At 37.1% G+C, this 14556-nt stretch overlaps 1 protein-coding gene across 3 annotated transcripts in view; it reads right to left on the reverse strand.

Annotated features, from left to right (window-relative positions):
* Window positions 1–1108: 1108 nt before the first annotated feature.
* The window catches only part of GOLPH3 (golgi phosphoprotein 3), a 48958-nt gene continuing 35510 nt past the window's right edge, over window positions 1109–14556 (reverse strand). For all 3 annotated transcript variants that reach the window (XM_026649037.2, XM_026649036.2, XM_024203076.3), the window contains exons 3-4: window positions 10554–10668; window positions 1109–3045 (exon numbers count right to left, since the gene is read on the reverse strand). In XM_026649037.2, coding sequence (XP_026504822.1) covers window positions 2621–3045; window positions 10554–10668 — 540 coding nt within the window. In that variant the 3' untranslated portion in view covers window positions 1109–2620. The remainder of the gene's footprint in view (window positions 3046–10553; window positions 10669–14556) is intronic.

The raw sequence follows: 14556 nt of genomic DNA on the forward strand, positions 1-14556 counted from the left end.
AGCAATTTTTCATTATCACCTTACCGGTTGCCTTGTGTATGGACACATCATTACACTTCTTTCTACAAGAGAAAAATGGGCTTTACTTCCGTATTAGGGCAGGAGAGCAAAACAAGTGCAAGGAAACAGTCACAGAATGAAGATGTGATGCTAGAAAAGATATTTAAAGGGACATTGTCAACCTGAAACCTTCCTTATTTTTGGAAAACTGATGAAATAGTTTTAGGCACTACACTTGGTTCCTGAATACTCCTGCTATTCTTGTGGTTTTGCAATCGCTTTTTTTCCCTATAAGAAATACAGAGGAAATTGACTGAATGTTTTGGGTGGGGGAGGGCAGGGGGAGAAAAGGAGAGAACAGAGACAGTGAAACTGACTATGGACAAAGTGTTGTCAATTAATGCAAAAAAACTGAAAGAGTAAATTTTGTTTCTCACTTACAGTGATCTTACAAGATGACAGACGTGTGATTTTTAAATGCATGCTCTCTCCCAACCTTGCCCACTGTGTATAAATCTCCTTCAAGTATCTTTAAAAGTATGTATTTACATCAGTTTTGTTTTGGTTACACTGACCTGTGCAGGACATTTTGAGTTTGAAACATCTTACCGTATGCTTTAAATACTATAGAATTCTCTAAATAACAGCACTTACAAGCTGCAAGTGCTATTAAACATTTAGGGCTGTATTCTGAAACACAGGCTCAATTAGTTTCCTACAAATTATAAATGCAGTGAATTGAGGTCATTTAGATTTAATTACCTGATTGTATCTGAAAATAAGCTACAACATCAGTGATCAAAAGTAAACTGTGGGTGTAAAACTGGGGGCCCAGTTAAGGCTAGGCTGAAAAGTAGTGCTCTTCCACCTTGAGATGTCTACCAGTGACAACTGCACTCTATTACCCAGCTTTAGATTGTCTTGTACCAGTCACCCAAATCTGTAGGACACATGAGACACTAACACTGGCAGTAACAATTCAGTATTTCATTCACAATGTAAAAACAATCTCCTTCCAATAAAAGGGATATCAACTAAAACTTTCAACTCAAAATAAGATTTTTCTAGTTAACACAAAACACAAATGACATGCTTGCTCTGTTTCAGGCACTTTCAAGATCATCGTTTATTTACTGTAGGTAAAAAGCTAGTATACAGATTAGGGATCCCTTAAACTTCAACTCTACAGTTATACACCACTTAGTATTTTTGCTCTGAATGTTAACCAAAAAGTTTCTAAACACCTGTAAGCCCCACTATTAGTATGCATGTTATGAGGAAAAAAAAGTGTAATTTGCTCAATGCATAATATTTACACTGTGAAACCAGTGGCAGATAACAAGCAGTGGTAAAGAGGTAATAAACTTTAAAAAGCCAAAGTTTATATTTTTTACATTGTGCTAATGAACATAATTGTATATAAAATAATGAACATAGTAGAGCTTCCCATTACAGAAATCTTAGTCATCTGAACTGTAGTCATTACTTGCTAACAATTTACATGCAAGACCTCCTAGGTTTGACATTTGATTTTTTTAAGTGTAAGTAGATTATGACATTTAAGAGACAAACATTAACTTGTGTACAAACAAAATTAAAAACTGCACTCAAGAACTGTACTGGTCACAAGCCTCTTCCATACAGAAATAATATAAACAATGACGGCAACCGGTCTCCTTTCCATACAACAAACAGTATAAAAGGCGATGCTTAGGCTGAGTTGTACCTGGATGGTACAACTCCATAGACATTGGGAACACACAGAGTTCACACTCTTTATAAGAGGCCCATCTTTCCGTCCAATGGCAATGGCTGAAAGCAAGTAAGGGGCACAGGTGTACAACTAATTAAATCTTGCAAAATACAAAGATGGGGGGCTGTTAATATACAATTCAAACTATATACAGAATATAATGGAATGTATCCCATCCCAAACTGCTTTGTGAAACAACTGGACCTGTCTACACTAGCCTCGTAATTCAGAGTTGTAATATAACAAAATGTTAAGTACACAAGAGATTTACATGAGAGGTAAAACTTATGGGGCATTTTACATTAACTATTTGCGGAGATGTTTAATGGATATTCTAATTTTAAAATAATTTTGTTAAGCACATTTGAACCAATGTCTATATATAAAATGTCCTGACAGACACTTCAATATTTAACTTTGGTGATTTAAAAGGCCTTTTTGTGACTTTTGTATGAACGGCACGGCAGAATGCTACTGATGCGTGTACACATCTGCATCAACCCGAGACTTGGTGATCCAACAGTGCATGCACATTTCTTTCTTGAGGTGCTTTCCAAGTTAAACCATTCCAGCAACCAAAGAGTGAAAAATGGACTAAACTAAGAATTTCAGGTAACTGTAATTTAATAGGGAACGGAATGCCAATATGGCAGCAAAACTTTTTTTAAACAGGAAAGTCTCTTGTACTAGCAGAATCCGTATACAGATACACAAAGGGAGAGGGAATACACCACCTATCATTCCTGTGAAACAAGAGCTGATTCATCATGTGAGAAGGTACAAATTACAGAAAACATGAATAGTCAATAGAAGAGAAACAACTGCTTTACATAAAGAAGAGAGAAGAACACTTCAATCTGATCGCAGTTATTTTGTGAAGGCAGCTACAACAGCCCAGAGGACCTCATTTGTGTTGGCCTTCAGACATTCAACTTCAGGGTCTAAATCCAGAAGCTGCCGCACTCTCTTTGTGGCTAAATCATACTGCTCATCCAGTAGGGGAGCAAAAGCGTTCTCAAGAACATCTGAAGCATGGGCTAAGTAAATGAGAGCCAGCAAGCGCTTGTCCATGCGGTGAGGGTCATTCACCCATTTGTCAAGAACTGCTTCTTGAACTTTCTTGATGAGACGCTGTTTTATATTGTTGTTGGTGAGAGGGTGGGTAGTCATGTCAAAAAGAAGGAAGTTCTGTTTCTCTGTCGTCAATACACCTTTTTCCACTAGGTTTTTAGCTAATCGTTCACGCACATTTCGTAACTGGTAGTGCAATTTTAATGGATTCCATGTCTCACCTAAAAAAGAAACAAAAAAATCAGTTAATCAAGGTTTAGCTCCTACCTTGACTATTAACAAGGACAAGTGTTTACTTTTTTTGTAGTGCAGAAATAAAGGCTTCAATTAATATAATGACTTAGTGCAGAAAGATGCCATACTACTGGCAGCTCTCTTCTAACCTCTGGCCAGCAGATATAGGCTTAGACAAGTGGAACGTAAGAGTGCCTCCCTGAACAACTTCAGGGCACTCAAACTTACATAAAACATGTAGCTGGTTTGTTTGCACTCTGTTGAAGGTGAGATGCAAGCTAAGTGATGACTTTGTTACTACTATATATTTGTCATCACTTATGTATGTAACAAAACCAGGGAAAGTGGAGAAGAAACAGAGGAAAACGATGAATAAAAATAATTCTTAGTGAAGAAAATGTCTCTCCAATCTTTCCCAGTTGTCCATTTCCAGCACTGCCACTTGAAAAGGCTGGGAAACTGTCGTTTTCAGCCATTGCCATTCTTTCTGCCACAAAGTTGTGCTAATGCTGATTCTTATCCTAGATATCGATCTAATTGCTTTATCTGGTTAGTTTTATACTCATTTCCTTTTTATAGACAAATCTGAGATAAAGGTGACCATCCACCCTCTACTATACGTCTTCTTGTAATGCCTGAAGAAAGCTATGATGTTTACATGAAATAAGGAAAGGCATTTCCAAACACATTGTTAAAGGAGAAGAACAAAATTTTAAAAAGTATTTTACTTAACCTTAAATATTTTGGGTAAAACCATGTAAATAAGTGCAGAGTATTACAGCAATGGATACTGCTTAGCTAAGATTGACAAACATTTCAATTTAACTCTTGTTTTTAGTCACTCGTAACCTGCTTAAGCTTTTATCTTGTGGGCTGAAATTTTAGATGCCTAGTCTGTTGAAGATGAATTTTTTAAGAAAGAAAAGATAAGACCCAAAAACATACAAACAAAAAAGTTTCCCTCATATAAAAAAAAATATCTTTTTGAAAAGCCAGCAAGGAGATGAAAGTTAAAAATTTGGCATGGAGATGGCTCTTCTTCATAAGGGCTTTCGTACATGACAAATGTTCCGATTTGGCAAGTTACAGGCCTTTGAAAATGCCATTTTGCATATATACAATAAAAATGTTTAAATTGTAGCGGGTGTAATTCCTTCAGAACATTTCAAGGAAACACAGGGTGTGCTGCACATGTATATATAATAAGTTAGAAATGTAATCAAAAACTGACTGTAAAGTTTTGTAGTGTGACTCAAAGATCCTGTGAACGTATGACTCCTTCAGCATGCACATTATTGCCTAGTGAACGACACAGGGCTCTCTACCAGCCCTGCCTGATTCAACGTGGTTTCCTCCGGTGGGTCCTGAAACTGTGCCTAAATAATGGATCACAGTAAGAGAAAGTAAGTAGGGAATATTAGCTAATTGTTTCCTTTCTTTTTTAGGTGTTTGTACTACTCAGATGTAGATCGTTGGTGCTAATAAAATGAGTAGTTTGGTGACACCTTGTGTCCAACTACGTGGAACTGCACTACTAGAGATTTAGACGTGGTGGTTGTATTTTCAGAAACAGTGGATGTTCTGACACAAGTTTGCATGTTCTGTAGGCTGCTTTCCGTAGGGATCACCTTAGGAACCACGCCTGCTTGAAAAACGTTGCCTTAAAATGGCCCAATTTGCACTTCCATGATGACTCTGGAAGAGGTCACGTAAGCAACCTTCTTAAATAGAATCTTCCTTTCTCTCTCACTTACATTATACTGCACTAATTTAAGATACGAGTGGCTTTTCCCCAGGAAAAGTCTTCAGCCAAAATACTAAAAAACAAAAACTGTGTGTTGTTGTGAAGTCTATTTAAAAATCCAAGTATTATTCTTCAAAAAGCAGTTCTCTAAACCAAGGATTCCCAAATCCTACCCCCAAACCAACCACCAAATAACAGAGTATAAATAAAGAAGATTGATCTAGCTTTCAGGCATATCCACCTTCGGCTGTGATCTCCTCAGAGCTCAAAGCTCAGAAGGGTCAAACCAGGTCAAAATATGGATGAGACCTTAAAGGAAAACCTAGGGTGTTGGTGACACATTACATGACCTTTGAATCAGGACTGGCCTAGTACGCTCAGCATGGGGAAACAGGCAGTGTGCTAATATGAATGAGGTATTTTGGATAAGAAAAGTAAATTTCTTTACAAGCTGTAGAAATATTTGCAGGATTAGGGGACTGTTAACCAGAATTCCTATTAAATCACAAAACTGTTCTTTCCCCTCTTCTCCTTTCTTTCCCTCTCCCATTAATTCATGCACAGTGAAAAAAGAGAGAGGAGGGATCGTGATAATGAATGTGAAGTATGAAATGAAGTGGGAGAAAAGGTGAATCAGTGAAGAGGGAAGGAAGGAAGGAAGGAAGGGAGGGAATGAGACTCCACTCTAATTTAAATACTGATCTGAGTTATTTGTGCTATACAGAAGGGAGGGGGAAATCTCAAGGGAACACTGATTTTAGCCCTCTAACTTCATTCTGCCTGTCCTGAAGTCATGTTATAGTTTCCATTGAACACAGTAGTTTTCTTCACTTTCTTTTCTAAACTACATAGCATTGTTCTGTAGTGGTTCAACAACAGCTACAATCCATGTAAGAGTAGCTGCATTTCATTTCCATTCTGGGTGAAGTAACGGAGACAAACAGGGTGGATAAAAAGAGATGATTTAAAAAAATCAGATACATTTTTCTTTGTTTAACATAAACTTGTTTAAAATTAAATTGAAATTATGAAATTTATGTTAAGGCATAATTTTACTATATTCTAGTCAAATAATTTAAATAAAATATGCTTCATCAATGAACCCTCCTCAAATTTTAATGAGTTGGAGGGTGCTGATTTTTTAATTTATATATAGAATCAGGGGGAAAATCATATTTGAAGTCAACTCAAGTTTTATAAATACGTCACAACGTTATGTACTGCATTAAGTATCTATATTATTTTCAGTCTTTATAATGGAGCAAATGCTGGCATTTATATTTTTACAAATGTAAGTACTTTTAGTTTCTGCTGAGCAGAGAACCTTTTGCCTTAATTACTTTTGGTTTCAGTTTGCTAGCAGCTGGTGCAAAGAGAATATTTTCTTCATGTGGACTATTTCATTCAAAATTGAGAAACCAGTTTGGAGTTGAAAAAGCAAGAAAGCTTTTTTAGTCCTAAGTGGCACACAGGATCTGGTTCAAGAGGTGAATAGAGCTGACCTGCTTAGTAAAAGCAGCCATAATGTAATTAAATTTAACATCTTTCTGGGGGGAGGAGGAGGAGGGAGGAAAGAAATCCACCACAGTAGCATTTAACTTCAAAAAGGGAAACTACACAATATGAGGAACCTAGTTAAATGGAAATTAAACGGAACAGTCACAAGAGTAAAATGTCTGCAAGCTGCATGGAAACGATTTAAAAACAACACAATAGAGGCTCAACGAAAAAACTGCCATTGTGACTAAACAAAGTAAAAGAGGCAGTGAGAGGCAAAAAGATATCCTTTAAAAATCGGAAGTCAAATCTTACAGAGGAAAATAGAAAGAAGCATAAACTCTGGAAAGTCAAGTGTAAAAGTATAATTAGACAGGCCAAAACCAAATTTGAAAAACAACTAGCAAAAGACAGAAAGAAAGACAGAAAGAAAAACAGCAAAAAAATGTAAATATACCAGAAGCAGAAAGCCTGCCAAACAATCAATATGGCCACTGGACGATCAATGTGCTAAAGGAGCACTCAAGGAAGACAAGGCCCTGGCAGAGAAGCTAAACGAATTCTTTGCATGGGTCTTCACTGCAGAGGATGTGAGGGAGATTTTCACACATGAGCCATTCTTTTTAGGTAACAAATCTGAGGAACTGTTCCAGAATGAAGTGTCAATAGAGGAGATTTTGGCGCAAACTGGTAAGTTAAACAGTAATAAATACCCAGAACAAATGATATTCACTTGAGTTCCAAAGGAACTCAGATATGAAATTGTAGAACAATTAACTGTAGTATGTAACCTATCATTTAAATCACCCTCTGTAGCAGATGACTGGAGGATAGCTAATGTAATGCCAACTTTTTAAAAAGGCTCCAGGGGCAAGTCTGGCAATTACAGGTCAGTAAGCCTAACTTCAGTACAACACAAATTGGATGAAACTATAGTAAAGAACAGAATTATCAGACACATAGATGAATACAATATGTTTGGGGAGAGTCAACATGGCTTTTGTAAAGGGAAATCATGCCTCACCAACCTATCAGAATTCTTTGATGGTGTCAATAAGCATGTGGACAAGGGTGATCCACTGGATATACTGTACTTGGCTGGACTTTCAGAAAGTCTTTGACAAGGTCCCTCACCAAAGGCTCTTACGCAAAGTAAGCAGTCATGGGATAAGAGGGAAATTCCACTCATGGATCAGTAACTGGTTAAAAGACAAGAAACAAAGGGTAGGAATAAATGATCAGTTTTCACAATGGAGAGAGGTAAGCAGCGGGATTCCCCGAGGATCTGTACTGGGACCAGTGCTGTTCAACATATTCATAAATGATCTGGAAAATGGGGTAAACAGTAAGGTGGCGAAGTCTGTAGATGATAATAACATCACTCAAGATAGGTAAGTCCAAAACTGACTATGAAGAGTTACAAAGGATCTCTCAAAACTGGGTGACAAAACAGCAGATTAAATTCAATGTTAATAAGTGCAAAGTAATGCATGTTGGAAAACATAATCCCAACTATACATACAAAATGGTGCTGGGTCTAAATTAGCTGTTACCATCCAGGAAAGAGATCTTGGAGTCATTGTGGATAGTTCTCTGAAAACATCTGCTCAATGTGTAACGGCAGTCAAAAACATGAACAGAATTTTAGAGACCATTAGGAATGGGATAGATAATAAAACAAGAAATATCATAATGGCACTATATAAATCCAATGTACACCCACACCTTGAATACTGAGTGCAGTTCTGGTTGCTTCATTTCTAAAATGATAGATTAGAATTGGAAAAAGTACAGTATGAAGTATGAAGCAGCTTCCATATCAGGAGAGATTAAAAACACTGGGACTGTTCAAGCTTGGAAAAGAGACCACTAAGGGGGGGGGATCTGATACAGGTTTATAAAATCATGAATAGAGTAAAGAAAGTGAATAGGGAAGTGTTATTTACCCATTCACATAACACGCGAACGAGGAGTCACCAAATAAAGTTGATATGCAGTAGGTTTAAAACAAACATAAGGAAGCAATTCTTCACACAACGCACAGTCAACCTGTAGAATTCATTGCCAGGGGATGCTGTGAAGGCCAAAAGTATAATTGGGTTCAAAAAAGAATTAGATAAGTTCATAGAGGATAAGTCCATCAATGGCTATTAGCCAAGATGATCAAGGACGCAACCACATACTCTGGGTGTCCCTAAAACTCTGACTAACAGAAAGTGGGGCTGGATGACAGGGAATGGATCACTTGATAATTGCCCTGTTCTGTTCATTCCCTCTGAAGCATCTTGCACCAGCCACTGTCACAAGATAGAATACTGGGCGAGATGGACCATTGGCCTGACCCAGTATAGTTATGTTCCTTTCCTAGTCAATGAATAAAATCAAGGAGGTGGGAGGTGAGATCCACCAATTCTAAAAACTTAAAGGTTATGGGGCCAGATTTTTAAAAACAGACCCCTAATAATGCAAACAGATGCCAGTGGGATTTTTAAACAGTGTCTAAGCAGGTTTCATGTTGATTTCATCTTCTTTTAATGTGAGTTGGACACCTAGTTACTTCTGAAAATCCCATTAGGCATCCATCTGCATTTTTAGGCACATAAATATTTTTGAACATCTGGCACATGGTGACCAGAAACAGTCAATTCACTAACTACAGTTAATACTTTCTTTGTTTAATAAATTAGTTTAAAATGCAAAACATGTTCTTGTATACACAAGGGAAAAAATAAGTTTACAACACAAAATAGTTTTATTTTACTAATATAAAACAATTTTAAAACAGGTTTTTGCATATTTTTAATTGCATTCTAATTTCCATCCAAATACAGCTTGACAAATCCTGAGTAAAATATCATCTAGCAAATACGAAATGTATCATTCACCATTTTCTAACATAAATAATGTAAAAATTAACAATCCAAATAAATGTATACTTAAGTTATATAACTGCTTAAATAAACGAGTATAGATAGCGTATCCCCTTGTTAGCAAAAATTAGTACCATATTTAGCATAAAGGCTATTTAATGTTTGCAAATTAACACATTTCAATGGTTATACCAACCAATGAGAATGAACCATTTTTTAGGAAAATTCCTAAAAAGTACAAAGGTGAAACAAGATTAAAAACAAATGATTAAAATCGAGGTTTCCTGCTTGCTGATTTAAATCATGACTGAAACTGGCAATTTAAATCATTTTGATTTAAATTAATGCATCCTTCAGACAAACAACTTTGTAATGAGTCTTGCTACACTGAGATGGAAAGGCACTGCATAAAACAAGATGATCATCATTCAGTGGTAGAATTCCCTTTTCATTTCAGTGCAATTGATGCACTATGTGGAGAACAACTGTCATGGATTTAAGTTTCAGAGTAGCAGCCGTGTTAGTCTGTATCCACAAAAAGAACAGGAGTACTTGTGGCACCTTAGAGACTAACAAATTTGTTAGTCTCTAAGGTGCCACAAGTACTCCTGTTCTTTTTATGGATTTAAGTGTACTTGCAGTTAACATTTTCTTCAGTAATGGTATAATCTAATTTGCATTCCATCTCTTAAAACCTATTTGTGGAACTGTATCAAGGCAATTGTGCCCCAATAAGTGATCTTGCATCCTTCATTCTGAAGAGATTAGAACTGACTATTCTGATTAGTCAAATTTCAAAATATTTTATAAGTTTCTCTGAATGGTGAATTCTGAAACAAAAGTAAAGGAAGTTGTGGGCTTGTTTTGATTTATAAAATCTCCAATTTAATTATGTCCTTGTTTTAAATTTGAAATATCAATTCCTCACTTCCATTTCTTCACTGGAGGATGTAGGCAAGATCTTTGGAGGACATGAACAATAAACTATAAGGATGTAACCTGAACTGAAGCGATCCCTTCTTCCAGATAAGAGGGAAAAGGCTCTTATAACTTGGAGAGGAAGGCTTGTGTTATTGTGGATTCAACTGTTATTTCTCAACAGAGGAGATGTGGTGTTCCCAAATATTTTGGCTTAATATCCCTCAAAATCTGATGTGCCAGGCAATTAGTATCCCCAAATTTTACATCTGGATCCCTTCTATCTAGTTAAGCCAATACCAGCAGTTACTTGTATTATCCAACTGGCCTCATTTTGATAAGTGCTGCAACACACCAAGGATCAGGCACTTCCCCAAGAAGCTTACAATATTTCCTCTAATCCAGTGATGACAGTTAACGAGAATTATTTTTTAAAATATTTAAAAATTCTATGTTGACATCTTACCACTAAGCAGTTCAATCCAGTTTTGTACTGTTTCAGGAGGCTGGGTTTCCTTAATGTGCTTCAGAGCTTCATCAAGTAGAACATCCCCTGTGGGAGCATCTGACTTGCAGATCACCTGACAGCAAGTAAAAGAATGCATTACACGTCATCCTCCTGTATTTTCATCTCATTTTATACACGTTAAACATCTAGGATAAAAACTGGGAAAATACCCCTTAATACCACACAACACTATTACATTTGATCTGCAGTTCTCAACAGTGCACATTACATCTTGATCAGGAACATCCTGTTTGAAACAATTTAAACCCAATTTAAAAACCACCACCAATTTCCTCTTTCTCTCTGAAGAACCTGCAGGGCAGCTTTAGTTAAAACCTCATTTTACCATACCTGGTGACTTACAGTTTGTACTTCTGCTGTACAAAAAATTAAGGCCGCCAAGAATTTAACTGTGAAAAGTAAGTACTGTGTAATTATCAAGTAGAGTCATTTATAGACAGACTTTACAAATACTGTTCCCAACTTTGAAACTTAATCATTATGTAAAGAGAATCTCTGATTAAGTTTTATTAGTCAGACTTACTGAACCATCCAAAGTAACCTTTATTGGTTAACTTTACTACATTTCAATTTTTAGAATTGACATTTCAGCAGGTAACTATTCATCAAAATTTCTTTGTGGTCTCCCACTAGCTGCAATTCACTCTCTTCCATAACAATGTTATGATCTTTCTGTTGTAAATAGCAAGCTGCTGCTCAGCAGTTGACATCTGGTGACATGATTTTTATTTACTTAAAAAAAAAAAAAAGTTATCTGCATGCAAATATATGCAGCACAATTCTCATTTCATATCCTACATTAAAGACATAATGCAGAAGAATTGCATTACCGATTTTTAGTATATTTAAACAATAGCAACAATTCCATGCAACAGTGAAATTAGATATTATTTTAACTGAGACCCATTCTCAAATGCAGGTTTCTTGGGGCCTCAACAGTATCAGTGGCATTCTTGAAGAAAATCCAGTCATTTATTCAATATCTGTAACACTTACACAAAAGTTTTCATTTTCAAAGTGCTTTAAAACTAAACCAATCCTCACAGAACTCCAGGGAAATCAGGAAGTTTTTTTTGTCTAAGGCCCAAAAGAGAGTCAAATCTGGAATTACAACACAAGAGCAGTGTTCCCTCTATTTTTTTCCATCCATGTGCGGAATGAATTTTGTTATATGCACCATATTGAGGTACTGTGCAGATGTGCACCACCAGTAGAAACCAAAAACCTAGATATAATATATATTTTTAAAAAGTTACCATAGGGATAATTACTCCAGCCAGGACAGGTTAGGCATTTTAGAACTCACTAAAAGAATTAAATTTAAGCGAGAGAGAAATAAAAATTATGAAATGCACAGACCAGTCAAACAATTAAAATAACACACTTTGAAAGAAGTAACAACAACAACACAATTATGTGTTGGGAGGAGGTGAGTATGACAGACACACAGAGTGAGAGACACAGACAGACAGACACGCATTGGCCCTTTAAGTATGCTGAACCCACTTTAAGTATGCTGCCCTTTTAAGTAGATCAGCAAGTTCAGACACAGCAGCAGTTTCCAGCAAGCTCCCTGTGTCCTGAGCCCTGTCATGTCCCTGTCCTCCCTGCACTCTGGAGACGGGGTACAGGGACAGGCCACCCAGCTGCGCAGCGTACATGGAATTTAGGATAAAAGCAGCTGGATCCCAATCCTATGCTCATATAGAGCCCTGTCTACCATCATACTACCTACCTATAAAAAAAAATCTGTCATAGCACGAATATTAAATTAGCCCTCCTCCCAAAAATCATGGAATCCATGACATTGGTAAAATTAGAACCTTCTGGAGGAGGGTGCTATCAGGTGACTGGTAAACGCAAGTTTCCTCTAGATGTGATTCGCTATCAAGACTGAATATTGGGGGGACTTCAACATTCTAGAAACAACTAAATCACTCTGTTCTAGCAAGCACATTTGATATAGGGACTGATATTCAAAATCCAATGTTTTCAATTTCCACTTACTGATGTAGAAGGGGACAACCCCAAGTGTCTGGATTGTTGGATTTAGCATGTTGGCGGCCTGTGATAGACAGGAGGTCAGACTAGATGATCTGGTGGCCCCTGCTGCCCTCAAACTCTATGAGTATTGCTACAGCAGCAAAACTGAGAACCACTTTTTAAAAAGCGAAGATCTGCCATGCAGTTATCTATCATTGGGGCAGTAACATGAAAATCTGAATTTCAGCACTGTAAACAGTGTGATGAAGCCATACAACAAAGAAAATAATGTTCAGAAGCAGATGGCATAAAACTAATAAATTAGTCTGATAGGACCAAATGCCCAAAGACATTCAAGTGATATGTGGTGGTTTGATTTGCATTAATAGACAATTCCTTAGTTTGTGGCACAAAATGCATAGGTTTGTATTTCTAATAGGCAAGGCATCCATCATATCTAATCCCCAGCCAAAGTGGGAAGAACAGATCTATATGACATTCTAAATCACAAGAACAAAGAGGGGCCATAGTTTACTACTACTTTTTGTGGTTATCATAACAGCTATATTTCATAGACTCAGAGAAATGTAGGGCTAGCAGGAACCTTGAGGGGTTGTCTAGTCCAGCTCCCTGCACTAAGACAGGATTATCTAGACCACCCTGACAGGTGTCTGTCTAACCTGTTCTTAAAGGATTCTACAACTTCCCTTGCAAGCCTATTACAGTGCTTAACTACCCTTATAGACAGAGAGTTTTTAATATCAACCCTAAATCTCCCTGGCTACATATTAAGTTGATTGGTTCTTGTCCTACTTTCAGTGGACACGGTGAACGATCAATCACTATCCTTTTTATAACAGCCCTTCACATATCTAAAGACTAATCAGGTCCCCCCTCCTTCTTTTTTCAAGGCTAAACACAGCCAGATTTTTTAAACCTTTCCTCATAGGTCAGGTTTTCTAAAACTTATTTTAGTTGCTCTCCTCCGGACTCTCTCCAATTTGTCCACATCTGTCGTGAAATGTGGCACCCAGAACTGGACACAGTACTGCAGCTGAGGCCTCATTAATGCCGAGTAGAGTGGGACAATTACTCCCATGTCTTACATATGACACTCCTGTTAATACACCCCAGAATAATATTAGCCTCTGTTGTAAGTCTACCACATTGTTTAATCGCCCTCAATTTGAGATCCGTTATAACCCTTTTCAGCAGTACTACTGCCTCATCAGTTATTCCCCATTTTGTAGTTGTGCGTCTCATTTTTCCTTCCTTCTTTCTTTGTAGTACTTTACACACTTATTTTTATTGAATTTCATCTTCTTGAAATCAGATCAATTCTCCAATTTGTCAAGGTAATTTTGTATTCTACTGCTGTCTTCCAAAGGGGAAGCAACAACCCCCTCCCAGCTTGATGTCATCTGCAAGTTTTATAAGCATACTCTCCACTCCATTATCCAAGTAATTAATGAAAATATTGAATAGTACCAGACCCAGGCCAGACCTTGCAGGACACCACTAGAGATGTCCTCTCAGTTTGACAGTGAACTACTGCTAACTATCTGTGTATGGTCTTTTAACCAACCAGTTTTGCACTCAGTTTATACTAATTTCATCTAGACCATATTTCCCTAGTTTGCTTATGAGAACGTCATGTGAAACTGTGTCAAAAGTCTTACTAAAAATCAAGGTATCACATCTACAGCTCCCTCCGATCCACTATGCCAGCATCCCTGTCAAAGAAGGAAATTAGGCTGGTTTGGGATGATTTGTTCTTAAGTAACAACCAACATGGATTTGTCATCACCCTATCATTCTCAATGTGCTTACAAACTGATTTTTTAATAATTTATTCCAGTATCTTTCCAGACATCAAGTTACGCTGATTGGTCTATAACTCCCTGGTCTATTGGTCTATAACCTCTTTGTTCCCCTTTTAAAGGTAGGTACTATGTTT

This window comes from Terrapene carolina, unplaced genomic scaffold (assembly GCF_002925995.2).
Source record: "Terrapene carolina triunguis isolate 2854851 unplaced genomic scaffold, T_m_triunguis-2.0 Scaffold69, whole genome shotgun sequence".
Taxonomy (NCBI): Eukaryota; Metazoa; Chordata; order Testudines; family Emydidae; genus Terrapene; species Terrapene triunguis.